This window comes from Miniopterus schreibersii, assembly GCF_964146895.1.
Source record: "Miniopterus schreibersii genome assembly, chromosome: 19".
Taxonomy (NCBI): Eukaryota; Metazoa; Chordata; class Mammalia; order Chiroptera; family Miniopteridae; genus Miniopterus; species Miniopterus schreibersii.
The window spans coordinates 21,090,038-21,114,969 of NC_138119.1; the positions used below are offsets into that span (position 1 = coordinate 21,090,038).

At 50.2% G+C, this 24,932-nt stretch overlaps 1 protein-coding gene across 1 annotated transcript in view; it reads left to right on the forward strand.

The window, feature by feature from the left end:
- Positions 1-24,932, forward strand: part of CACNA1E (calcium voltage-gated channel subunit alpha1 E) — a 351,537-nt gene that overhangs the window by 263,904 nt on the left and 62,701 nt on the right. The window contains exons 10-23 of the mRNA XM_081120447.1: positions 4,389-4,504; positions 8,682-8,735; positions 9,328-9,417; positions 10,029-10,238; positions 10,958-11,070; positions 12,650-12,762; positions 13,119-13,250; positions 13,730-13,802; positions 14,640-14,757; positions 16,497-16,564; positions 17,274-17,371; positions 21,454-21,510; positions 22,668-23,321; positions 23,687-23,994. Coding sequence (XP_080976573.1) covers positions 4,389-4,504; positions 8,682-8,735; positions 9,328-9,417; positions 10,029-10,238; positions 10,958-11,070; positions 12,650-12,762; positions 13,119-13,250; positions 13,730-13,802; positions 14,640-14,757; positions 16,497-16,564; positions 17,274-17,371; positions 21,454-21,510; positions 22,668-23,321; positions 23,687-23,994 — 2,204 coding nt within the window. The remainder of the gene's footprint in view (positions 1-4,388; positions 4,505-8,681; positions 8,736-9,327; positions 9,418-10,028; positions 10,239-10,957; positions 11,071-12,649; positions 12,763-13,118; positions 13,251-13,729; positions 13,803-14,639; positions 14,758-16,496; positions 16,565-17,273; positions 17,372-21,453; positions 21,511-22,667; positions 23,322-23,686; positions 23,995-24,932) is intronic.

Consider the following 24,932-nt stretch of genomic DNA (forward strand, 5'->3'; position numbering starts at 1 on the left):
GCCAGTGGAAAGGACTGATTACCCATCCTCTTACCCTAAGCTACAGGCCAGTGCCTAGAGGACTTAGGGGCCATGAATACTCTTCTACTGTCAGCCAGATTGCCTCCTTTACAATTTCCTATTGCTTAGTCCAAGGGAACTGGATAAACTGAGATATTTGAAGGACCTCTCTTTGAGGCACCTTTCAATAGGAAGTTTGGCAGTGGTCATTTGAATGAATAAGTAGGGTAATGGTTATATGTTTTATCTTTACAAAAGCATCATCATCTGACTCCCAGGATCCTCTGGGAAGAGGAAAAGTATACTCAGGTCCTCTGGAAAGGGGTGCAATGGGAGGAACATATTTTTCTTTCCTGGGTTGGGCCATGTATCCACTCATGGGAGTGGTGGGTATGTTGACTTTAAAGTTTGAATAGTCTGTTATTTTTGACAGGTGATGGAACTAAATCCTGCTGGTCTGTGTTCTCTGTGGAATGCAATATGTGTATAAATAAATGATGAGTGCACTATGGATACAAAAATCAAGCAGTACATCACTGTCTTGACTAATGCTATGAATTTTACACTAGGTCTTTACTAACCCAACACAGAGCAATGGATTCTTATTCTGCTTCTCTATGAAGAAGACAGTCCCTTTAGAAAAATACACAAACACTCTTGTTTTTATATCCTTATTTTCCACAACCTTGGGCTGAAATGAAATCCCTTTTGTAGATTTTAAAGGTTAATGTCTAGATAGCATAGAAGACAGCACTTGTGGAAACAGCACTTACCCTGGAATCGGACGGCATTGGTTTGAATTCTGGCTAATTGGGTGATCTTGGACAAGAACCTTTCTGACTCTCCCAGGGTTTTTGCAAATATAAGTGAACTAATTTACATGAAAGTGATTTATAAGTTTAAAAATTCACAAATGTGTTACATGAATATTAGCTGTTCTTCATATGTTATTTCCGTCATCTATTGAATCTGCTATAATAGTAGCCTAAGGTTGCTTTTCATAGGTTCTTGTTGGATGTGATACAATAGAGGCTCTGCGTGGCCTCGTGGAGCCTGCAGACTAGTCGGGCGATGAGCCATGAGCACAAACAATGATGATGGCAAGGGAAGGAGGGAGAAGTGTCATGAAAGACACTGGTGCCAGACTTTCTGCCCTAGGCTCCCAACGGAAAAACAGAAGAGGGCACTCCATCAACATAATATAGGAGCCCACCCCACACCCCACACGGTCCTTCCTCCACTGAGGTGCATTAGCTGCAGGAACTGTCCCCACTGCACGTTCTTTGTTTACTTTCTTTATCCAAGAGGATTCTTAAAAAGCCCAGGCCAGATTTGTTTGGCTCTGGGCTTGTGAGCCCAGTGAAGATGCCAGGTGGGAGGGTGGGAGGAAACGGGGGCCTGCGATGACAGAGGAGAGCAGGGAAGCCAGATGGTGAGACCCGGAGCCAGGAAACTTCCAACTACACAGGGTAGTTAGCCTGGGCTTGTTGGCCTATCCCACCAGAAATCACGCTACATGGTCACTGCAGGGGCCAACTAGAGGTGAGATGCTGCATACTTTATAGACTTTGTAGAGATTTTAGTGGAGCCAGAGAGAAACAGTGGTGGCAGTGTCTAGGGGTTACCTGGCAACTAGTACATTCCCACAAACTCACCTGGCTCAATTTGGGTCAGTGCAGAGAGGGAGCATGCCTTTGTTTAGGCCTTTGGGATTCAGGACAGAGCTATCAGTATGCTCACCAAATCAGCCTGGATATTTTTAATTAAAAAAAAAATCTATTGAGCATATACTATGTGCCAGGCCTGTCCTAGTCTGAGAGGACACGAAGTTAAGAAAGACACGACGTTTTCACAAAAAGCTCACACAAAGCAGAGAGTCTCAGGCACAGCTCAACCCAGTAAAGGTCTGGCTGTGTGATGGGCTGTAAAAACATTTAAAAAAGGTAGAAGAGAGGCCAGAAGACTAAGGACAGGTGTGTGTTTTGGGGGGGTGGGGAGACTAAACAGAAACAGTAACATTTCAGCCTGGCCTTGAAAGATTTTAACAGACTGGGGCCAGGAAGAAGGGGTTCCAGGCAGAAAAGCCATGGGGGTGGATAGGACTGATGGAAGGTAAGGCTTGGAAAGAAACGTCCAGATCAGACTGTGCAAGACTTTGAAGGCCGTGTTCGCTGTGTGTACCGCATTAGCAGCAGGTGGAGGAGGCTGTGGAGGCAGAGGTCACCGCCTGCTTAAAGTCCCCTTTCTCGAGGCCTTGCTTGAAACTTCCCTGGACTCCCCCAGAGCATAGTTGAAAAACTAAGACACATACATGTGAAATAATAAAGAAAACAACATACAGATGCACCACTGGGAAGATACGTGGGGCATAAGAAGCTTGGGCTCGTGGAACAGACAGGTCTGGGCTCTAGCCCTGGCTTTGTTTCTTAAACTTGCACAAGTGGTTTAGCTTTTCAATTGAGGATGAAAATACATGTTCTGCTTGCTTCTCAGAAGAGTTGTAAAGATTATGAGGAAGTATACAGGGGTGCTTGAAAATTAGAAAGTGTTCTACAAATATTACTCCCTGTAGTTATTATTTTAGGTTTGGAAGTGATCAGATCAATACATGTTTTAGAAGGATGACTCTAATAGCTGTGAGGTCAAGGAAATGAAGGGAAGAGAGGCAGGTGGTAGAGAGGCCAGGTGGGTGCTACTGAAATGGTCCAGGTAGGAGAGGGTGGGGTCCTGGACCAAGGCAGTGAGGATGAAGAGGGAGGGTGGATCTAGTGTCCTTCGAAAGACAGAACCAAGACACAATTGACACTAATTGGGTAGGAGGGATACAAAGAAGAAAAGGAGCCAAAGTTGAGGACTTTGGTAGGTCCCTAAAGGCACCATGAACGAAGCCAGCCCCTCGTCACTTTCTGATTGCTGAAATCCATAAACAAAGGTGGGGAAAGGAGGTACCCCAGGGCTTGAATTTGTCATCTTGTCACTCACTGGCCCTGGCACTCTTCATTTTGACCCTCTCCCTTTCCATACCCTTAGTAGAACCCACTGAACCTGAAGCCAAACCCAGGAGAATTTCTCCTTCTATCATTCCTTACACCCGTGCCCTCAGCCTGATGATGACCATTATAAGGTGTCTGTGCCGAGGACTCCATCTCTGTCTTGGCAGGAGGGACCTGATGAGGTCCCTCCCATTGCCCTGCACAGGGCCAGGAGCATGTCCCTCAGCCTCTGGCTCATTTCTTCCTCCCTGGGTATGAGGGAGTAATTGTCAGGACCCACACTGAGTACTGGAGTCCTTCATCTTCAAGGGGCACCTCTTTGTTTATGGGGAGCTCCTTGACAGCTTCCAGAGCAGTGGGGGAGTGCCTGTGCCACGGCTGGGAGGTGCCACGTTAGCCAGGAGAGTTCTTGCCTGGAAGGGTGCTTGGTGCAGGTGGTTTCTGGAGGTCTACTAGCAAATGAAATAGTTCCTGATCCCTATTTGCTCACCCATTGAATTAAATCATCTCCCTTCTGGCAGGCAACACTCATTCCTCTTCTCTCATTTTCCATCAGGCTTTAGTCTCTTGTCTTCTGCCACAGAGTTGTAGTCCCCTGTGCCCATCGCTGGGCTCTGTCTCCTCCCTGACTCTTACCTTGGCTTTCCCTCTGTCTCACCATCTCCCCTCCACTCTGCTCACCTTCCCACTGTTTTTCTCCTGGGGCCCAGGTGCCCTTCTCCTGCTCCTTTCCTTATATCCTTTACCAGCCATCTTCAGATAGCATGTCAGCCCTTCAGCGCCACTGGTCTTCAGTGACAGCCATTATTGAGCACCACAGCATACAGGAGCCCAGAGGAGGCACAGCGCTCTGGTTAGAGTGCAGACCCCAGCAAGTTTCTCTCCTCTCTAAGCCGTGTTTCCTCTATCTGTTCAACAGGAGTTTTAATAGTGCTTACTTCATAGGGCAGGTGTGGGGATTAAATGAGTTAATGGGTCTGAAAAATTTCTAACCTAGAATAAGCAGCCAATACACATTAATCACTATTGTAATTAAAAGCTAAAGAGTAGCCGTGCCCCTCAGAAAGCTGAGGGCCTCCGTTATAGCTGGGGGTGCGGAACATAGAGCATTTTGAGACCTGGTTTGTTCTGTGACTAAGAAAACACCTTCCCAAATAGAGCAAGGAGAAGGTGTTAGTGCTGATTAAATGACACTGACCTGGGGAGGTCCCTGCGCGAGGCCGGATGAGGTGAGTTTCTGAGCAACCCTTTGAGGAGGTCATAGGTGCAGCCTGGGGCCAAGGAAGGGGAAAGGGGGCGCCCAGAGGTGTCTGCTAACACTCTCTCCTCGCTTCGCCCTTGCTCCTGGTCGCGGCACTGCCCGAACCTAGTGAATCGTATCTTCCTTGCCCACAGGGAATTTGCTAAGGAGAGGGAGAGAGTGGAGAACCGGAGGGCCTTCATGAAACTGCGGCGCCAGCAGCAGATTGAGCGGGAGCTGAATGGGTACCGCGCCTGGATCGACAAAGCGGGTGAGGCTGGCAGGCCGGGGCGGCTGGTCACAGTGGGCACCCAGGTGGCAGGGACCTTCCTGCTGCTCACGCCCAACACCTCCATGCAAAGGGGCAGCCCAGACCAGAGCAGGGAGAAGCTCTAGATGCCTCACTTGCTTTGGGGTTCCCTGCGAGTCCCCCTTTCCTTTATCTGGCGTCTACCAGTCCCTGTTCTTCTGTTAACCACCTTCACGAGACAGGCATTTCAGCAAGGTGCACTGAGTCAAAGGTAACGTATCCCAGTCCTGGGGCTGAGTTTGGGCTGGTGACACTTTGTACTAATAACAACCCATTCATTCCACAACTGTTTCTTTTGGCTTCCTTTGTGCCAGGTCCTGTTCCAGGCACCTGGGTACAGCAGTGAGCCAAAGCTCTACTCTTGTGGAGCTCGTTACCCTCTAGTTGGGGAAGGCAGTGGTGAACAAAATTATACATAAGTAACTTGTAAGAAGATCCAATGAAAACAGATCCAGGTAGGGCCATGGACCTTAGGGGAAGTTAGTGGTTTTAAATAGAGGGGTCAAGGTAGACCTATTTGGGGGACACTTGAGGGAGATGAGGGGGCCAGCCACAGGAAGATCTGAGGGAGGAATCTTAATGCCATGCCTGTAATGTGGGAGCAGCCAGGAGTGCTCCAGGGTCAGGAGGGGCTGAGCAAGGGGAGGGGGACGGGGCAAGATGAGGGTAATCACAGGGAGAGAGGGCAGTGGGTCGGGCATGACCAGTATTGTAAGGGAGGGTGAGGCAAGAACCACTGGAGGTTTTTAAACAGAGGAGGAACATGCTTTGATTTAAGATTTTGAAGGAGTGCTTGGTGGCTGCCTTAAAAATAGACAATAGGAGGACAAGGCCAGAAGCAGGGAGAACAATTGTGAAGCCATCCCAGTAGGCCAGGGAACAGATGATGTGAGAACTGGTTTTGCCTGTTTCCTGAGCTGTCACCAGTTCCCCCCTCTGTGGCTCCGCATCAGGAATGATTCTCACCCAGCCCTGAGCGTAGGTCCAAACCCACCAGGGTTGCGTTAGCCCACGTTGCTGCCAGTTCCGAGTGGGACTGTGGCTCAGCTGTGTATGAGGGACATCGATCACCTCATCTCTGTCAGTAAAAAAGACTGCATTCGCTTGCCTTGCTGTTTTAAAGGCTGGATTGCATTGGTCCCATTTATCTTCATTCTCTTCCTGAGCAAAGAGTAAATTTTTTAAATAAAAAATTACACGCGACAGTCAGCACCTTTTCTCTATTCCTGGTAGGAACCACAGCACAACTGTGAGGTCTCCCGGGAAAAATTTGGAATCTGATTTGCTGCTTAGTTGCCCGAGCCTTATTCTTCTAGAAGAGCTTTGGGATGACGCTGTGACACCCATTCTGTCCAATACATGAAGTGCTCTCTCTGCTCCGGAGTCAATGCCTGATTATCCATCGGGGGTGAGAGAGAGTGTGTGATTGAAAATACTGTTTCAAAGCCAGATGACAATCACCACCCCCTCTTCGGGACTATCTGCTGGTAGCCTGAGCCACTCGTATTAACTGCTTTGTCTTTCGCCCTTTCCCCAGCAAGGCTCTTGAGCGGAGGTGAACCCTCCCCTCTTCCTAGAATGGTAGCTCAGCCTTACTGAGCAGATTTGCCACCAGGCCAGGCAGGCAGCTTGAAGTCCCAACTGCCATTGGCTTCCTGGATGGAGTTGCCATCTGACAGACCACCCCAGCGAGTGGGCGGCGGCAGAAGTGAGAAAGAACCCTCCTGCCCTTACCTCCGAGCACTTAGGGTCAGGTGGCCCCAGGGTGCTGCTCTCTGTAGCTCTGCTTCTCAAATCTGTGCAGGATTGTAAGGCTGCACTTTCTTCCAGTTGGCAAAGCCAGTTCTCTCCTTCTAAGAAAAAAGACGCACTGCGCCGTCAACCTGTGCTTCCTGGCCCTTCCCTGTGCAAATGGAGCGTGAGTGAATCAGAGACATATGGGTTACATTTCCCTGGAAAGACATTCTCAAGTTCGAAAGCAAAGTTGGCAAAAGGCATTGGGGAGGGGGGAGGTTTCAGCACATCCAGCGCTTCCCAGAGGCTCAGTAGTTCCACACACCTCCCTCTGCTTTGGGGGTCCTCAGATCTGCCCACCCCAAAGCCCAGTCACTATACAAAGCCAACAAGACTCTGGCTAAGGTCATTCAGGTTGCTAGGAGGTATTTTAACAGGCACCTATTTTAAAAGGTTGCCCTCAAACTGTACAGTCCAATAACTTTAAAACCCTCTTTGTCTGCATCAAGGAGCATCCCGCCAATAACACTTAACATGCTAACTTAGAGTTTCGCCCGCGGCTATACTTAAAAAAGGAAGCTAAACATTAGGACTTGGTATAATGGCCATCCTTCGTGGTACCCTCCAAGCTCAAAATGCCCCCCTCCCTGGGAAATACATTCATTATATGCTCTTGATTTTATATGCAGGTGGAATTGTGGTAATGACTTTACCCTCTTCTGCTTGCCCTTGAACTTGTTACAAGTGCTTAAATTAAACCATCCTTTAACAGGGCCTGCTGCAAGCTTTCTCCCGGCAGCTGGAATCCTCGGCAATGATTGCTTAGGTCCCTAAACTGGTCTATTTTGGGCCAAGTGAGGGTAGGGCCAAGTAGGGGACTCTGAGTCCCACCAGACATGGACTATTTTGTTGGCAAGTTTGGAGGGATGCTCGTGAGGCTAATTCTAACAAGTCTTAGAAAATCGTATCCTACCTATAACGGCATCTTGGTGGAGTACAGGGCTGCGTTTGGGGAGGCCAGGGGACTGTGTGGTTCTTTTCCAAACACCAACAACCAAATATGTTGCTCCACCACCATCCAGTCCTGCCATTTTTCGAACTAATCCGATACCCAACAATTCAATCAGTTCTGACACTGGGTACTACCTGGAGTTAGTGCACACTCCACAGGTAAAAGACTCAATCTCACCAGCCTGCCCCCACGTCAGAGGCCAGCCACAAGCAGAGCCCCCCGATGACCTGCATTTCTACGCTACAAACTCAGAGGGTCCCAGGTTTGATAATTCACTAGAACAACTTCCAGAGCTCAGGAAAAACTATACTTACTCCTACAGCTTATTAGAAAGGGTACAACTCAGGGACAGCCAAAATGAAGAAAGAAACAGATCAACGTGTGGGAGCAGAGGTCGGGGGGTACAGAGCTTCCATGCTCTCTATCCACACATGCCATCCTCTCAGTACCCTGGTGTGGTCACCAACCCAGCAGCTCCCTGAGCCCCCGTTTAGGTTTTGTGAAGGTTTCATCACATTGGCATGATTGATTAATTCATTGGCCTTTGGTGATTGAATAATAACTAGCCCCTCTCCCTTCCCAGGAGGTGGGAGGGGGACAGGGCTAAAAGCTATAACTTTCTAATCCTGAGGTTGGTTTTTCAACTGTCTAGGCCTCCCCCACAATGAGTCATCTCTTTAGCGTAAAAAAGACAGTAAATTCCAAGGGTTTGAATAGTTCTGTGCCAAGAGCAGATCATGAATAAAAACCAGTATCACAGGGACACATTCATGATGGTCCCAAGCATGGTCAGCTCAGGCTCTGCTCAGCAAGGCGGATGGAGTGGTAGGGATGGGAGGAAGCCGGCCCTCCAGCCCTGCTCTTGTCTCCGAGAGTGCATAGGTGTTGTCCCCTGCCTTGTCCTCACAAAGTAGACAGGCCAGGGCCCAAAACATGGTCTCACCTCCTGAATGAGTGGGTAGATGTTATGTTGCAGACAGAAGAAACTTAGGAAGCTCCCATTGCTGGAAAAGATTTAAGGGGTTAGGAAGGCAAGAACCTGAGTAGAAAAAAACAGAAATTGAAATTTTTCATTCCTGTCCATTTAGGGGGGTTTAGTTAAAAAAATCAGCTCTTCCTCTCATGAGTATCCTCCTGAACAAGCGTGTCAGACACAGAGCTGCATTTTACCTTCATTGCCCAAGTGCCCGCACACTGAGTGGGAACTTTCGTTCCGATGTGTCTCGGGGGCTCGAGCCGTGACCTCAGTGGCTTTCTGCTGCCTGCGACTGACTATGATCCTTTTTTCCCATCTCTGTTGCCCTGGAGCCCATGCCCTCCCTGAGGGATCTTCATTTTGCAAAATAATTTGCCATTTACAGATAACTGAGTAAACCGTTTGTTTCCATGTAGAGGAAGTCATGCTTGCTGAGGAAAATAAAAACTCTGGAACGTCGGCCTTGGAAGGTAAGGCTCCAGTCAGCGCCTCAGCCCACTGGCGGTGCCCCCTCTTATGAGCGGCTGTCCCTCTCAATCAGAAGAAAGAAAGAAAGAAAAGAGGGGCGCTCTGGGATTTGAAACCCTAGTCTCTCTGTCATAAAATCCTTTAAAAGGAAGGGAATTGAGTCACAAATTTAAATGCTTTTTAAAGTGATGAAAACCACATCCAAGAGTTACTTGGTTCTAGGGTGTGTCATTGAGAGCATGTAATAAAAAGTCCAACATACAACCCATGGCATATAAAGGGGTCCTCTTGGGACCACTTTCATTCCCAGGAAGTGGCCTCGCGTGTGAGGAGCCAGCGCAGATAGCTATGGAGTGAGTGCCTGTTTCTCTCCTGCGTGGAGATAACTCTAGCGCGGATTCCAGAGCCCTTGTGTTTCACAGGTACCCCTGAGCATGGGTCAGGTCTCTGTAGACATGTGCGACTTCTGTAACTCTGGCCCAGATATTTCAGGGCAGTTGCCTGTGTCACAGAGGCCTCTGGCCCATAGTCCTCAGTTTTGAGCCGAATGACCTGGTTGCCCATGTTCTCACCGCCCCCCGTGTCCTGGCACAGTGCTTCGACGGGCCACCATCAAACGCAGCCGCACAGAGGCCATGACCCGAGACTCCAGCGACGAGCACTGTGTTGACATCTCCTCCGTGGGTGAGTGGCACCAGCTAGGTCTTTCACTTCTCTGAATCTCCCATAAAGAGGAAGAGCCTGTCTTTTGAGAAGCATCACAGGGAAGAAGAGAATCCAAAGAATCCAGAACCAAGGGTTGTAATTAGAGAAAGGTGTGGGGATGTAAACTACAGTGACTTAGAAGAAAATGGACCAGGGGATACTGTTTGCATGAAACATGGGCTTAGGGCTAAGAATCCAACGCAGATTCGTCACGTGTGGCCACGTGCTCCACTGGCCTGTCTCTCCTGTGTGGTAAAGGGAACCCACTCTGAGACATGTTCAGAGGATCTGAGGGTTCGTCACTCCTAGTAGCCCCCATTTGAGGACCTGCAATTATTTGCTTAACCACAGCAGCAGCCACCCCCTTCCATCGCCATCTTCCATGTGATATTTAAACAAATTCCTACTGACAACCCCTTAGCATGACAGGTGTTCAATCCCAGGTTCTCTTAGAGATTGTGGCTGACGGCAGGTATTTTCTCCCCAGAAAAAGGGGAGGGCCTTCATCCACCTTGCCCTTTGAATGCCCCTTGCCACAGAGGGTGGGCATTTTGGCAGCTTCATGTTCCCTCCTCACGTCGCCCCCACAGGCACGCCCCTGGCCCGAGCCAGCATCAAAAGCGCAAAGGTGGACGGGGCCTCCTATTTCCGGCACAAGGAGAGGCTCCTGCGCATCTCTGTCCGCCACATGGTTAAATCCCAAGTGTTTTACTGGATCGTGCTGAGCCTGGTGGCTCTCAACACCGCCTGTGTGGCCATCGTCCATCACAACCAGCCCCAGTGGCTCACCCACCTCCTCTGTAAGTGACCCGTGTCTGCTGGCTCTCGGGGCAGCTGGACTGAGGTGCAAGTGTCGGAGAGCCAGGAGCGTGCTGGGCCTGGCAGTGGTTCTGTTCAGCCAGAGTTCTCCCTCTTCGTGTAGTGAGGGAGGCCAGAGCTGTCCCCATAACTATTCTGATCTGTCATACATTATTGAATCAAATTGAATCAAATCTTTGCCGATGGGTCAGTAAGATAGTGTTACCACCCGGGTTCTCTAAGGTGTTCACTTAGTATTTTAAGGAGGCTCAATGGTATTGGGAGTTTTGGTCACCAAAGTCCTTAGTGGAATAGGTACCTCTAATAGACCAAAACGGGGACTTCCAGGTTAGCTCTGGGTAAGGCTGACCCTGGGGGTGAGTGGGCTCCAGGAGACTGTCATGGCTGGGTGTGCATAGGGCCAATCTGGCTCGCTCATCATAGATATGGTCTTTCCGAGAGCCACCTACCGTTTAAAGGGCAGTGGCAAACCCTCTCTTGAAGGAGAGCAGAGCTGACCTGTGGAGTGCCTGAAGCTCCTGCTGGGTCAGAGAATTTGGATGTCACTGGGTGTTGCCTGGCACTGACCTGCTATGGTCACTGACCGCACATGTGTGGGTCCTGCTGGTATTGAGGGCTCCACTGCAGGTGGGGGTGTTGGGCTGGGGGATACAGGAGCCTGCCATCAGGGAACAAATGTTCCTGCTTTTGATGCTTTCAGACTATGCAGAATTTTTGTTTCTGGGACTCTTCCTCTTGGAGATGTCCCTGAAGATGTACGGCATGGGGCCTCGCCTTTATTTTCACTCTTCATTCAACTGCTTTGACTTTGGGGTAAGTGCTCAGGAGCCCTCATGTCCTCCTGCTTCCTGTCGATATGCAGCGGGGTGAGATAAGCAGCTTGCTCGCTTGCCCAGCATGGAGCACTGAAATCAGAAATCATACAAGGGGACTAAACAAGATTAGCTGACAGGAGGTCAGGAATGAGTGAATCCTTGCCTTAGTAGGGTTGGTTGGTTGGTTTTAAGTTCTTTTATTTTTAATGTTTTTACTGAAGCGTAACACACACCATAAAGGGCACACTTACATGGATAGCTCAGTGAATTTGACAAAGCGACCCACAGCCAGAGATTTGAACCACTTAGTATACTGGAGGATGCCTGGGAGAGGAAGACAAAAGACTTGATTCCAGAAGGTGGTTCAGTAAAAAAAGAGAAGCTTATACATTTGGGTTTCTTTTCGTTCAGTTACAGTTGGGACAATTATCTAGATAGACCCTCATAGACATGCACATGGCTGTGCACACACACGTTATGTTAGAAAGTCCCCACAGTGCCTACTTCCTAAATAGTGTTGATACGTAACTGTGCATATCGCTAACAGTCTTCATGTGCTTTCACATACACTTTTGTCCCCATGGCCTTCAGGAGCCCTGTCCGCTGTGTCACATGTCAGGATTAGCCTGCCCATTCACAGAGGACGTGTGTCCCAGTTCACATAGTCCATTACCAACAGTACTGGGTCACAAAACTTTGGGTTCCTGGGCCACTTCTCTCTGCCAGACTTCTTTTTCTGCCAAAATTTCAGTTACTTGCTAAGGATTTTGAGCGCTTGCCAATCTGCATTTTAACTTGGAACATATGTTTCTGGGTATGGGCAAGTTTCAGCGTAACAACCAGTGAAACACCATTTTAACCTTAGTTTCTTTATCTGCATGTTTTCAGAATTGCTGTGAGGATGAATTTTGGTTATTTCTCCCCTGTGCAACGTATTAGACTACATAGTACACAATCAATAGGAGTATAATCAAAACAAAAAACAAACTTGGCCTTTAATTTGACACTGCTGATTCCTACAGCAGTCAGATTCTATCCCACCCAGTAGCACCATCACACTAGGCGGTGAGGGACCTGAGCGTCTGAAAGGTATTTATTATACAGGTGACTAAACCATTCTTGTGAGCACTAAATTCTAGAACAAGGAGAGAATGTGGGCCCTCTCTGAGATTTTTATATTGGAATGCAACCTGAAATTAATTCAGATGTTTCCTTGCTTTGAGGATGTCTCTTTTGTCCGTTTGTTCAAGGTGTTACAATGTAAGAACAGTTATTGGTTTTTATACTTGTGCAGAAGCGGTCACTTGTATACTTCGCCAAGGACTGAACAGCTGCCAGTAAACCAGTCCACAGTTTAAAGATTAAAGTTAACAAGGGGAGTGGAGAGCAGTGGGAAGAGACTTCAGAGTCTCACTTTTCTTTGACAGCCTTCTCAAATAGGTAGTCCTTTTAGAGGTGGGCTGGGTGGGGAGGGGAGAGTTTTCATTTCACCAGTGACAACTGTTGCTTGCTGACTACCAGAATGTTCCTCTCTTCTCTTCCTCCTCTCCTTACTGTGACTGGGTTTGCCTCTTTAGGTCACGGTGGGCAGTATCTTTGAAGTAGTCTGGGCAATCTTCAGACCTGGGACATCTTTTGGAATCAGTGTCTTGCGAGCTCTCCGGCTTCTAAGAATATTTAAAATAACCAAGTAAGTGATCAGAATGTGGACTCTTCCCAACCGCCTTTGAGAGTGGAAGCTTCTCTCTGCCTTATTATAGTTCCTTTCATCCCTTCACCCCCCCCCTTACCACATGTCCCCCTTCCCTATCACACCCTCCACTCCGTTCTTCAGCTCCTCCTCCAAAGATCAAACCAGAAGAAACATCTATGATGCCAAGTCCTGTGCCACACCCCCAAGGGGAGCCACACTGTTGCTGCCATCGCTCCTTCCTATAAGGATAAAAAATGCAGCTCATTCATAGCCTGCCAGACAGATGTCCAGCTGGACTTGGGGATAACATGGTATTCGCTGTTCACTGCTGTAATGTCGTCTGGGTTTTGTAGGTACTGGGCATCCCTACGGAATTTGGTGGTCTCCTTGATGAGTTCCATGAAGTCTATCATCAGTTTGCTCTTCCTACTCTTCCTCTTCATCGTTGTCTTTGCTCTCTTAGGAATGCAGCTGTTTGGAGGCAGGTAAGCACCAGCCAGCTTTCCATCCAAAGGAGCCTTAAAACTTCAGCCTGTGAGCCCCAGGGTCACTAATTCAGTCACCATGTTACCATCTTGTTTGCTCTTGTCCATGGCCCCAAATCAATCACTGTGTGTATCATGGAACAAGTGTCTCTGCTTGTAATCTTTTCACATTGTACAGGGTTCTTATTCCGGGGAACCCTTCCTCTGGAACTGTCCCTGAAATGTGCAGCACAGGGCCCTGTACCTCATATTCAGCCCAAACCCTATCTCATTACCCATGCCCCTCAAAGACATGCTCTTCAAAGTGCACAGTCATAGTCTCTAATACCATCTTTACAAGTTACGCGGAATGGGGGGCATGTAGGGAAGGGGCGTGTGTGGAGAAAGGGGGAAGACGTGATGAAAATGGCCTAACCTTGGGAAGGGAAAACTTGGTGCGTAAGAATTTTCATTCCATTCCCTCTGAATTTCCTTCTCAGGTTTAACTTTAATGATGGGACTCCTTCGGCAAACTTTGACACCTTTCCTGCAGCCATCATGACTGTGTTCCAGGTATGAGGCCAACTGGCAGGTTCCGTGAGGTCCCTGGGTGCACCCTGCAAGGTGATACGGGTTAGGAGAGTCCTACTCTTCCCCTCCAGGCTCCTCCCAGGCACCTGGCTACCTTGCTTGTTGAAGAATCGTCACCACAGTAATTCCTAGGACTTCTGTAGCTCTATTCTTACCAATAATAGAAGAGCCCCATTGTGATGACCTCGTTGGCCTTCTCCCTACATTTGTGAGGTTGTAAGAGATATCAAATCCAAGATATTCAGTAACATATCTCATTTATGGTTTTCTGGAAGCATCATCTAACACGTGATCATTTAATGAAGTACTTTTAATGCCCTCCCCCAAAGACTTTATAAATAATGGGGGGAATTCAAAATCAGTAATGTCTTAGACCCAAGAAAAATGCTGTTTAGCCAGAATCTGAGGCTGAACCAGAACCCAGTTTCTCAACCTGGTGCCCCTAAAGCTCTTTCCCACATGTTGCTGTCTTAGGAACTGTACCTTGGCAGCTCTGGTGACAGGTGTGGACTGACCAGACAGACTACCTGGTCTGAGCGATTCCTGTAGGCCTGGCAAAGTGGAAATGGGAGGGACTCTCTAGTTTGAGGAATAGAATCTTTCCTTTTAATGCTCTTTTTCTATTTTAATGCCTAAAGTTCTCTTCCATATCAGAAGGAAGTTAGATTATTCATGGGAGTGACATTTTTTTCTCCCTGGCAGGATACCCAAGCAAGGGGGTAGATGGAAAAGACTCAGGCCCAGACTTTTCCCCTTTACATAGCCCCGTTTCCTCAACCAGCCCAGGTCTCTGACTTGCCTGTCGTTTGCTTTGCGTAGATCCTGACAGGTGAGGACTGGAATGAGGTGATGTACAATGGGATCCGCTCCCAGGGTGGGGTCAGCTCGGGCATGTGGTCAGCTATCTATTTCATTGTGCTCACCTTGTTTGGAAACTGTATCCTTTTAAAGATGCTCCTCTTTGCCCAGTCCAGCATTTGAGGAGAAGTGGGAGGAGGGAGGCAAGGGGGGAAGTGGTTGCGGAGGCGGCAGTGAAGGAGGAGGGTGGTGATGGTGGTGGTAGAACTGGACTGGGGCAGGGAGGGGGCACGGACAGTGCTCCATATACTAAGAGAAATAAGGATCCTGATCTTAAAGGATGTGTACACTAGTTGGGCAAAGGGGATAAATATGAAGAAGAAAGAACACCCTCTAAATCTAGAGCACACACGAATGGCTGGAGATGCTATGAACTGGGGGAAAGAAGAGTAAGTGATCACTGTAGGCTGAAACAGTGGGCAGATTGTAATACTCATGAGTTAATTTCATGTTAACGTAGAACAGAGCCTGCCACGTAGTAAGATCTCAAAAACACTAGCAATATGATTAATGCTAATGCTACTAAGCATATCTAACACTGATATTGTGTTTGTGCTCTTCATGAGTCTCTGTATGTACTCAGTGCTTTACTGGCACCATAGAAGAAATGATTTGATCAAGATCAAAAATTACTCAACTGTAAAGGGAGAGCAGAAACCAAGTCCATTTAACTCCAAAGCCCATGTCTGGTCACAGGATCTAGATCAAGGAAGATGAGGTTTTAATCCCAGCAACTCTGCTTGCCAGCTGTGTGGCCTTGGGAAAGTGACTTGATCTCTCTGAGCTTCTAGTTTTCACATGTGAAAGGAGAATAACAGTATCTTCTTTGTTAGTTATGAACAGTAAATGAGATAATTTATTTGAATGGACCTTGTAAACTACAAACTTCTATAGGATCATTAGATGTTTGGGGGGAGTGGGACTGCCTTGAATTGGGGTTGGTAGAGTGAAAACAAAGAGCTGTTGTGATACAGCTGTGGTTGGCGTCTTCTACAATCTCCCGGAGAAAGGATGCCCCCTTAGGTTTCCTGGTAACTGATAGCAGCCAGAGCAGACTATAGACTGAAGAGACCCCATAAGAAGAAAGCTGTGTAGTGAGTCACGGGAATGGAAGGCCAGTCTGTCACAGTGGCACCTTGATTTCCTTTCACCCTGAGGCAGTCAGACCTGGACTTTCACGTGAGAACCAGTTCTTTAAGGTTCCAGAACACATGGGCCTAAAGACCGTTGGAAAAGTGGGACTTGAGAGGTTACAGCGTAGAATAGAAATGGGTGCGATAGTGATCTTGTGCACTCCGTGGCATTTTGTTAAATGAAATATGGAAGCAGTCCAGGACGAAAAGAATGGGAAAAACCAGTCAGCATCCCATTATTGCGAGCGGTCAGTGATGGGGTTGCGAGTTCTCGTTTCTTTCCATCTCGAAGAACAGTTTGCGTGACTGGTCTAGCTGGGCTTCATTTCCAGCCTCCCAGAAAGAGATGAGCTCCTGCATTGAGTTCTCTTCCCATCTTGTTGTTCAATGATCCTCTATTTGATACTGCTGTGAGGAGACATCATAGCCGTTTAAAGGCCTTCTCACTCCATTCATGTATTTATTTGTCCTGTGTAAAGAGATGATATATGGAAGGAGGGAAAGCATATTCTCCTTCCAACAGAGCTGTATAGTATCTCTGTCCCTCCTCCCACAACTCCTGCTTAAGTGACTTTTTGGGGTAGCTTCTAGTGTCCCCAGCAGAAATGATATGGAGATCCCCTCTCAGCCCGGCTGTGAAGTCACCTGCTTTTCTTACTTGCCCATCCTTAACCCATCACGCCAGACACGCTGCTGAATGTGTTCTTGGCCATCGCTGTGGACAATCTGGCCAATGCCCAGGAGCTGACCAAGGTAAGCATTGCTCTCTGGGGTTGCAATGGTTCTCTAGGTGCCCTCTGGCCTTTGGGGCTCTCTGCATTGTCTGGTCCTTTCTGGGAGCTTTTGGACAATTGGAGAGCCACACGACCATGAAGGAAACCTGACTCACTTTCATTGAGTTCGATGAGCCTCAGACCAGTCTGGGTCTCCCATGGGATACATGAAATAACAGTTTAGTCACTGTGAACACTCAAGGGGGCCCTTTGCAGGAATATAACCTGGAAAATAAAGAAAACACTCAACCCTGGGAACACTTAGCTGTGCAGGGAAAATGGTGTGGTGGGAGGCGCAGCCTCGGGGCTGTGCTTCAGAGGCTCTGTCTGGAAGGGCCCTGTTCCACCACTTCCAGACAGAACACCTGACAGGTGTCAGCTCGGGCCTGTGACCTCCACAGCTGTGTCCAGCTTCACTGAGGGCTGGGCTTGGCTTTGACTTCCAAGGCTCTCCAGGGCAGCCTATGGAGCAGGGAGGAGACCAGAGTTATGGCCATGCCAGGGCTAAGGAGGCCTGGCTAATGGCCATCTGCAGCCTCTCAGCCAGTCTCACCTCACTCTGCCTTGTTTCACCTCGCCCTTTGCACTCCTCACCCCTCCTGGTCTCCAGAACTCCTCCTTGGGAGAGCCAAGGGAGCCACCTCTTCTTCATGGGGGTCCCAGGCACAGCATGTCTTCTTTGTGTCTAGGATGAGCAGGAAGAAGAGGAGGCCTTCAACCAGAAGCATGCACTCCAGAAGGCCAAGGAGGTCAGCCCGATGTCCGCGCCCAACATGCCTTCTATCGAGTGAGTCAGCGGTCCCCACCTCCCTGCCCCCACACTCCTGTGCTCACAGGCAGTTAATCAATTCAAAAATCGTTATTATCTGAGGGCACCTACTCCATGCCAGGAAGTGCCCTTGAACACAGCAGTGAGCAAGACAGGCTCCGTGTTCTCGTGGAGCTTTTATTTCAGTGAGCAAGATCGATAATAAACACAAGTGATTTTCAATAGTGGTAGCTGCTGTTAAATACGTGAAAGGGTGCTAAGGCAGAGGAACAAGGGCTGGGTGGAGCACCTTCAGGCAGTCTGGGAGGGGTTCTCAGAAGAGGTGACATTTAAGCAGAGACCTAAATGTGTATAAAGTGTCATGTGACATTTAAAGGAAGAGCAAGCGGCTGGTGTGGAGGAGCGAGGAGGAATAGAATGAGATTAGGTCAGGGCGGCAGACAGGAGCCAGCTTGGGGCGCCCCGATGGCCCAGGTGAAGGATTTTAGCTTGTACTCAACTGTAACCTGAGAGTTTAAAGTGGAAGGATGGATATGACATGATTTCTGCTTTGTGGACAATGGGCTGTTGGAGCCAACAGTGGATGCAGGGACACAGAAAGTTGACTCTTAAAGTAGGTGAATGATCACAGGGTTTAAAGGTAGGGTGGTGGCAATGGAATAGGTGAGAGGTAATCCCCTCAGTCTCCAGTTTGGAGGTTGACCCAATAGTGGGAGCTGATAGTGGATTAAATGTGACGGGGGTGGATGAATAAAAGGGGAGAAGAAGCATTTCTCCCAGGTTCTAAGACGTGAGGCTTAAGAGGTGGGTAGATGGCGGCGGTCTGTAGGGTACCCTGCAGATCGATGGAGAGCCAAGGCTCACTTTGGCCACATTAAATGTGAGCTACTTATAAGACATCCAAGTGGAGATGCTGAATAGGCAGTTGGGTCCGTGAGTCTGAAGCTTAGAAGAGAAGTCGGGATTAGAAGTAAAAGTTTGGGGGGAGCCATTTGCATTTGGATGGAATTTCAGCTGCCAGCATGGCTCACTGACCCAGGGAGAGTCAAGCTGGAGAAGGGACGAGCTGAGGACAGAGGCCTGTGGCCGACGGGATGCTGCCAGGAGGTGGGAGAAGGAACCAGGAAGCACGGTGTCCTGGAGACCAGAGAAGGACACTCTTCTGGAAGGAGGGAGGGCAGTGGCGTTCAATACTGTTGAAAGATCACGTGAGATGAGGACAGCAAGGGACCATTGGGTTTGGCAACACGAAAGCTGTACGTAAGAGTACTCTTTGGCAAGAGTAGGTTGAGTGGCCCCTGGGAATAATCTAGGGAGCAAATGGGAGGTGGTGAAGTGGTCAGTGAGGACAGACTCTTAAGGATCCAACCTGGACCTGTGGTTGCTGATAGAGCTGGGGGCAGGGGGCTGACGCCCCATGTGGGGCTGACCGCCTGTGTGGGGTGACCCCTCTGTGTGATGCTGGAGGAAGGTATTGGGGGAGAGGCTGAGAAGTGACTATGGAGCCATAGAATTTCTGTTGTTGCTTCTCGGCCTGCCTGAGAACTGTGGGTGGCCCTGGGGTATCTATGGAGAGGGTCTGAGATCCCCAAGAGGTGGCACCAGACCTTGTCATTGACTTCTTGAAGCTAGTGAGGAAGGATTCCCTTTTTGCCCAGTGCTCGTGCGAAGGGCTCACCTGGTTGGGGCATTCCAGAGTTACACGTGGAGCCCTCCCTCCCCGACATGGCCATCATCTTGCCCTCACTTTTCGAAACTATGACAGTCTGGCCTCTAGACCCCTCCTCTGAGTGAGAACCACCACTAACCCCCCCAAAAAAACTTTGTTAAAAAATGATGGAGAAAAGCAGAACAACTCCTTCCTCTAGAATATCCTCTGGCCCTTGAGTAGTTTCTACCCTACCTTCCCTGAACTCATAAGTTTGGGTTAAAAACACACACACAGGTATCCGGACATGCAGCTGGGTAGGACCAGCTGTCACTCAGCAGTGGGTGGTTCTGTTTGCTGTGACGAGGAAGCCTGGGGGCCGAGTGGGTTTGGAGCCGGAAGTTGGAGAGAAGCTCAGCCCAGAGTAGAAACTCACAATTTATGGAATGAAAGAATGAATGAAATGCTGGTAGCAGGGTTGTAGGTGTCGAGCTGTATGTGTTACCAGCACAGTGCAGTGGAAGAACCTCCTAGGATGAGCAGAGGTCCAGGCTCTGGCTGCGGGATGTATATTGTGAGGTGGGTGCCTCTGGCAGGTACTACGCCAGGTGCGTGCTCACTGCTTAGGAGTATAAGCAAGAATGTGCCTGTCCCTGAAGAAACGGAAAGAGTGTCGTGACAAACCGAAAGGCCTGAGTGCTTGTCATAGTCCTGTCATTTATATGCCCCGTGACCTTGGTGAGATCCCTTAGGATCTGAGCCTGTTTCCCCATTTTTGAAGGGGACAAATGTTAACTGGCCTTCCAGGCCCACAGGATAATTGTGGGCTACGTGTAAGGCCACAGATGCATGGATTGGAGATACGTTGAGGCGTCTCTGTGTGATTTGAGGAACGAATGCATTTAAGTGATTCCGATGGGGTTGAACTTGGATCTTTTCATGTGTGAGTGGAGAAGTAAAGAGGGGTTTGAAGTGTGTGTCCAATTTGTGTGGGGACTATCGATTTGGTTTCTCTTTTGCCTGGTGCATAACTGTGTGTGTGTGCACATGAGCTTGCACAGGCGTGCATATGCAAGAGAGAGGATTCTTCATGTACTTAAACTCTTACACATGCCTCTGCCTCCAGTATTTGAATATATGAGAATTTGCAATTAGATGTTAGAATGTGCTGCTTGTAGTGGGCGTTCATGATGCCTGCCTAGAGTGTGGGCTTCTATTTATATGTGCTACCCATGCCTCTCGGCACCGCCACCTCACGTGTGCCTCGTTGCATTGCAGCTGTCGAAGCTGAGGGGTGCATTCAGTTGGGGAGCTCACAGGCGTCTGCACAGTGGTGTCTGCATCCGTTCTGTGGGTGCTCATGTGCATCACACCTCTGCCAGACCCTGAGGGAGGCTCAGGCCAGCTCCCCCTGCTTCCCCCTCCTCATGGAGTACCAGGCTCTTCAACAGATACAGAACATGACTGTTGGGCAGTGCTAATTTGTCTAGCATGGTCTCCATGGGTGGGTGTCATTTTTATCAGGAAAGGAGCAGCATCTGCCAACCTCCAGGTCTAGGCAGGGTCCATTGGGCCAGACTGGGCCTGTGTGCCAAGAAACTGGGGCAGGCTCTCTCCGCAGGTGTCTCAGATGCGTTTCCTCCACCTGAGCATTGACCTGAGCTGACAGTCTCACTTTTCCAGGACTCCTGTCTGCCTTTGCAGGTGGTACCTGCACCCTGCTGCTCTGCCCTTCCATTGCCTATTTGAAAGGGCACAGCAAGTGAGTGTGTGTAGAAGAGATTTTTTCCCTGTGCAAGGCTAAGAAGGTTAACACTGGGCTTTACCCAGCTTAACATACTGAACCTTCAAGGCCTCTGGCAGGGCCACTGCATTATACAAACGCAGGCTCACCACTCGCATCCTGAAGTATGTGGACGGTGGCCGTGGAGTGGTGGGCCTGCCTTTGGCCATGGGCTACTCTGTGATGTGCATGGCCTCTATGGTGTGCGTGGCAGAGTACTTGTCCACTGAACATTGTGTGAGGTTGGAGTGATAAGTGGGACTCACACCCATGTGACTGTGCTGTGCTACCCTAGAAATAATGGGGAAATATGACTCTTCACCTGATGTTGCAGGATTTCCATAGCAGGTCTCTGAAGGATATTTGGGTGGAGGTGTGAGTGCCTGTGGGGCATGACAGGTGAGCATCTGAAGTAGTCTACTCAATGAAATGAGAAATGGGTCCCTCGCCTCTGCTCGTTTGCTTCAAAATCTAGATCCACGTGTTTGCACGTAGCAAGGAATCGGGTCACTGGAAGGCTGGGAGCCTGCAGAGGGCAGCAGGCATGTGGAGAACATGTGGGCACATTGGGGGCTCTGTACCTCTCCCTGGAGACCGGCAGGTGGCTGTGGGGCTTGTGGTTGCTCTAGAGGTTGGGGTGAACTGAACCTGTTCGTTTTTCTTTCCCAGAAGAGACAGAAGGAGAAGACACCACATGTCGATGTGGGAGCCACGCAGCAGCCACCTGTATGTGTGGACCGGTTTGCGTGTTTGTGAGTGGTTATGTGTGGGTGCGGGGACACCGTGTCTTTGTCCTTGCCGTGGACAAAGTGGCACCAGTGTGCACATTAGTGGTGTGTGCGTGCGTGTTTCGTGCACATGGTTTGTGGATGTGCCCCGCTGGCCCTTTCAGTATGTGCTTGTCCCAGTGTGTGTCTCAGGTATGTGACCCTGCGCATTGCTCGCTCTGTGTGTGGCCTGTGAGTGGGCTTATGTCGGCGTGGCTGTACTTTTCACATAGGCAGTTGTGTACAGCCACGCATGGGCCTCCTTGAGCGCGTGTGTGGGCACATGTGAGTGTCCCCTTAGCAGTTTGTAGCTGTGCACGCACAGGCACATGTGATGAAGGAGTAGGTGGCTACCCTTCCGCCGCGTGAGCCCCATGTACTCTCCTGTGTGCCACGTTTGTGTGTTCTCGCTACCCCATGAATGCTTCTCTTAGCCATGAGCCGAAATGCTCCACAGTGGTTTTGAGGATGAGCTGCTAGTGGTTTTTGCACAGGGTCCTCTGAGGTTTTAATCAGCTGTTGTGGGAGACCCACAGCACTCTTATTTTGTGAGGGTGATGCCAAGACATTTTGTAGCATGGATCTGCTTGTCACTGTCGTCACCCTTTGATGGTCCTGACCATTGTACTTCTCTGTCCTTGCAATCCCAGGCTGTAATCTGAGAGGGAAAGGAGAGGGAGAGCAGGCAGAAGAAGGGTCTCGGACCTTGAACTAGGGGCCAGTGGTGGGCAGAGTGGGAAAAGTTTGATGCCCTGAAAGCAAATTAGAGTAGGGGAGTGGAAACCTGGTCACCTTGTACTTCAGCCCTGCAGGCCCCAGGGACTAGGAACTCGGTCCTGGGCTGACCCCACCCCCTCCCACTGCCCCAGCTACTGCGGAGCAGGGATGTGAGTGGGAAGCCCCATGAGCTGGGAGGCACTGGTCCAACCACCCACTCCTGCGTGGACCCCTCTGCTCCTTGCGTCTTTCTGTGCTTCCTGTCTGCAGGTCCTGGGCTCTCCCGTTTGCCCCTTGCACCATGTGCCCCGCCCTTTTCCCATGGCTGCTGAGGGCTGCCCTCTCTGGCCTCCAGCTGTCAGGTTCTGACCATGGCCATCACCCTTTCCCCTTTGGCAGGAGGGAGCGGAGGCGCCGCCACCACATGTCAGTGTGGGAGCAGCGCACCAGCCAGCTGAGGCGGCACATGCAGATGTCCAGCCAGGAGGCCCTCAACAAGGAGGAGGCCCCACCCATGAACCCGCTCAACCCCCTCAACCCGCTGAGCCCCCTCAACCCGCTCAATGCCCACCCCAGCCTCTACCGGAGATCCCGGCCCATTGAGGGGCTGGCCCTGGGCCTGGGCCTGGAGAAGTGTGAGGAGGAGCGCATCAGCCGCGGGGGGTCCCTCAAGGGGGACGGAGGGGACCTCTCGAGTGCCCTGGACAACCAGAGGAGCCCCTTGTCCTTGGGCAAACGGGAGCCGCCGTGGCTGGCCAGACCCTGTCTTGGGAACTGTGACCCGGCCCAGCAGGAGGCTGGGGGAGGCGAGACTGTGGTGACCTTTGAGGACAGGGCCAGGCACAGGCAGAGCCAGCGGCGCAGCCGGCACCGCCGAGTCAGGACGGAGGGCAAGGAGCCTTCCTCCGCCTCCCAGAGCCGGTCGGCCAGCCAGGAGCGAGGCCTGGATGACGGTGTGCCCACCGAGGGGGAGAAGGACCGCGAGCCCAGGGGCAGCCACGCGAGCAGGGAACCCACGATCCAGGAAGAAGAGGGAGCCCAGGACTTGAGGAGGTAACTTAGTCCCAGGAGCACCCTGGAGGCACATAGCTGGTGTTAGGGACTCTGCAGTATAAGCCTCTCTGAGCCTCATTTTGTAAAAGAGGTGATGCTAACACACCCTTTATAGGGTGTGTGCACATATGACAGGCAGTGGCATCTGTCCCCCTGAACACCAGAGTCTCTGTTCTGAGCTGTCTCCCATTGAGAGCGGGTCATGGAAGGATGGACGGAAATAAGGTGGTGGGCAGTGCCCACTGGGTGGGAGGCAGCAGATGCCCTGTGCTCCCCAACAGGGCTCCTCGGGCTCCCCTCACTTTTCCCTGCTTTGAAACAGCATCTTGAGATCTGAGCCCCAGCGCTGTCCTCTGTCTTGACAGGACCAATAGTCTGATGGTTCCCCGAGGCTCCGGGCTGGCAGGAGCCCTTGACGAGGCTGACATACCCCTCGTCCTGCCCGAAGCAGAGCTGGAAGTGGGGAAGGCGCTGACGGAGCAGGAGCCCGAGGGCAGCAGTGAACAAGCGCTGCTGGGGGACGTGCAGCTGGATGTGGGCCGGGTCATCAGCCAGAGTGAGCCCGACCTCTCCTGCGTTACTGCCAACACGGACAAGGCCGCCACCGAGAGCACCAGCGTCACTGTCGCCATCCCTGACGTGGGCCCTCTGGTGGACTCGACCGTGGTGCACAGTGAGGACACAGTCTCTGTCCCCTGCTACCCCTACCACCCATGCCACCCAGTCTGGGGGGAGTCATGGTTCTGGAGTTACCCCAGTAAAGCTGCATGGAAAACCCCACTGGCAGGATGAAATCATCATTCAACAAGTGAAAATGGTGACAGTTTTATCCAAATTTGCAGGAAAAATAAGTTAGAATTTTCTCAATCTTAAGTTTAGCCCATAAAATGTCCTTAAGCCTTTGGCCGTGTCACTGCCCTAGAGACTTCAGAAAGGTCATGTGTGATTCTGTGCCCAGATATACACTGAGCTCTTTGACTTGTATGAATATCTGATGGCCTTTTCCTGGACTTCCAAGGTGCTCTGCCCCTGGACAAATTAGGGGACCCCTGATAGGGCAGAGATGATAGGAGGGCTCGGCACCCCTTGCTCTGCTCAGCGCGTGGCCTCCGGAAAACCTCTGTCCCTCATCTGGACTCTTTGTCATCTGTAAAGTGGGAACACTGGTGGGCTCTGAGGTCTCAGTACTAACACTATGAATCTATTACTCACCTGCTATTTTTCTCCAGTTCCCTCAGACAAAGGATGTTAATCCAGGAGCCCTTGAAAGGAAATAGGGCCAGAAAGCACTACACCTGCACCCCATCTCTGCCCTAACCCCTCCCTATCCCTGTTCTAACCCCCTCCCCATCTCGGCCCAACCCCACCCTCATTGCCCAGCTAATCCCACCTGCTGCCCATGGTCAGTGAATGGTGACCACAGGATTCCATCTTTGCTTTGTTTTCCTCCCGCAGTACTGCTTCAACAAGTGACCTCTCCCATGTCCAGTGCTCCTGGGCTTGAATTGGTCATGTCTCAGGATCTCAGACTCACCACCTCTTTTGGAGTCTGTTCAATTTTATGCTCCAATAAATAAGTGTTTTGGACCCTCTTCTATGAGAAACAACATT